Here is a 1,696-nt window from a genome sequence, read left to right on the forward strand (position 1 = left end):
AAAAAAAAAAAAAAAAAAAAAAAAAAAAAAAAAAAAAAGGAAAAAGATTAATAAAAAATAAAAAATATACCAGTTGCAAGATAGACAAAAGTTATAAAGTCAAAAAAGAGAAAATGTAAATGATCTTTTTAATTAGATATCATTAAAATTACTATTCTTATTGATATTTTTATTTATTTATTTTTTTGAGACAGAGTCTCACTCTGTCGCTGAGGCTGGAGGCACAATCACTGCTCACTGTAGTCTCAACCTCCCAGCTTCAAGCGATCCTCCCACCTTGGCCTCCCGAGTAACCAGGACCATAGGTGTGCTCTACCATGCCTGGCTATTTTGTGTGAGATGAGGTTTCACCATGTTGCCCAGGTTGGTCTTGAACTACTGGGCTCAAATGATCTGCCCACCTCTGTCCTCCAAAGTGTTGGGATTACAGGCATGAGCCACTGCACTAGGCCAAAATTATTTTTAAATAGTGAGTTTCTTCAGGGAAGTATGTAGAGTTGGTTAGTCTTTTTGGTTGAACTTCTCTGGAAAAGATTAAATCTTTCTGGAAAGCCTTTTAGCGGTACTATGTATTGTAGTCTATACATTTCTAGGAGTGTGACCTAAAGAAATAATCAGAAATGTAATTGAAGCTTTTTCTAAAAATGTGCTTTGAAAGATTATAATGGCAAAAATAAATGACCTAAATATCAGTAAAGGGAAAGGATCAAATAAATACAGTGTAGACACAATAAAATGTTTTTGTAATTGTTAAACATTTAGTTTAGAAAAAAATTTTTGTGTCATGGGTAAAAACCAGGATATAGAAATGAGTATATAGGAATGTATATGGGATACCAGCTTTGTAAAATACATATGTATGTTAGTACCATAAGGCAGGGCGAAAAGAAAAATTAAAAATATATACGTGCATAGAAAAACATATGCTTAGAAGGGTGTACACCAAAATATTGTATCAGTTATCTCTGAGTAATGGTACTCTGAAAGATTTTTATTTTCTTCTTTATACTTTTTCTGAAGTATAAGAAATCTTGCTAGATTTCTTATCAATAAGCATGTCTAATTTACAGTTAGTGAATGGAACACCTTATAAATGAAGCTGCTTGTTTTTTAAGTAAGAGAAGCTATTATTGTTTACTTGAAATGATATTAAATATTCCTGTTCTTAAACTTTCTTATAGCCATTTAAATGGATGTTCCCTGGAAATGCTAAGCAGGCCCTCCTTACTTATCACAGATTCATTTAATGCTACATATGTGCAGCCTAGAAGAAAACAGAGAGATGAGCAGCTTCTGAGTATGTATTCTTTAATGTCCTTATTATTATTATTGTTATTATTATTTTGTAACTTTTTGTATATTTGGGGAATACAAGCACAGGTTTTTTGGTTTTTTTGAGACAGGGTCTTGCTGTGTCATCCAGGCTGGAGTGAAGTGGTGCGATCTCAGCTTACTGCAACCTCCGCTTCCCGGGTTCAAGCAATTCTCGTGTCTCAGCATTCTGAGTAGCTGCGATTACAGGTGTGCACCGTCATGCCTGGCTAATTCTTGTATTTTTAGTAGAGATGGGGTTTCTCCATGTTGGCCAGGCTGGTCTTGAACTTCTAACCTCAGGTGATCTGCCTGCCTTGGCCTCCCAAACTGCTGGGATTACAGGTGTGAGCCACCACACCTGGCCACAAGTAAAGGTTTCTTT

The 1,696-nt window shown here is 35.2% G+C and overlaps 1 protein-coding gene across 3 annotated transcripts in view; it reads left to right on the forward strand.

Annotated features, from left to right (window-relative positions):
• CPSF2 (cleavage and polyadenylation specific factor 2) overlaps positions 1–1,696 on the forward strand; it is a 38,071-nt gene that overhangs the window by 12,325 nt on the left and 24,050 nt on the right. For all 3 annotated transcript variants that reach the window (XM_017546967.1, XM_017546966.2, XM_037745164.1), the window contains exon 7: positions 1,182–1,297. In XM_017546967.1, coding sequence (XP_017402456.1) covers positions 1,182–1,297 — 116 coding nt within the window. The remainder of the gene's footprint in view (positions 1–1,181; positions 1,298–1,696) is intronic.

Source organism: Cebus imitator, unplaced genomic scaffold, assembly GCF_001604975.1.
Source record: "Cebus imitator isolate Cc_AM_T3 unplaced genomic scaffold, Cebus_imitator-1.0 Scaffold193, whole genome shotgun sequence".
In the NCBI taxonomy this organism is placed as follows: Eukaryota; Metazoa; Chordata; class Mammalia; order Primates; family Cebidae; genus Cebus; species Cebus imitator.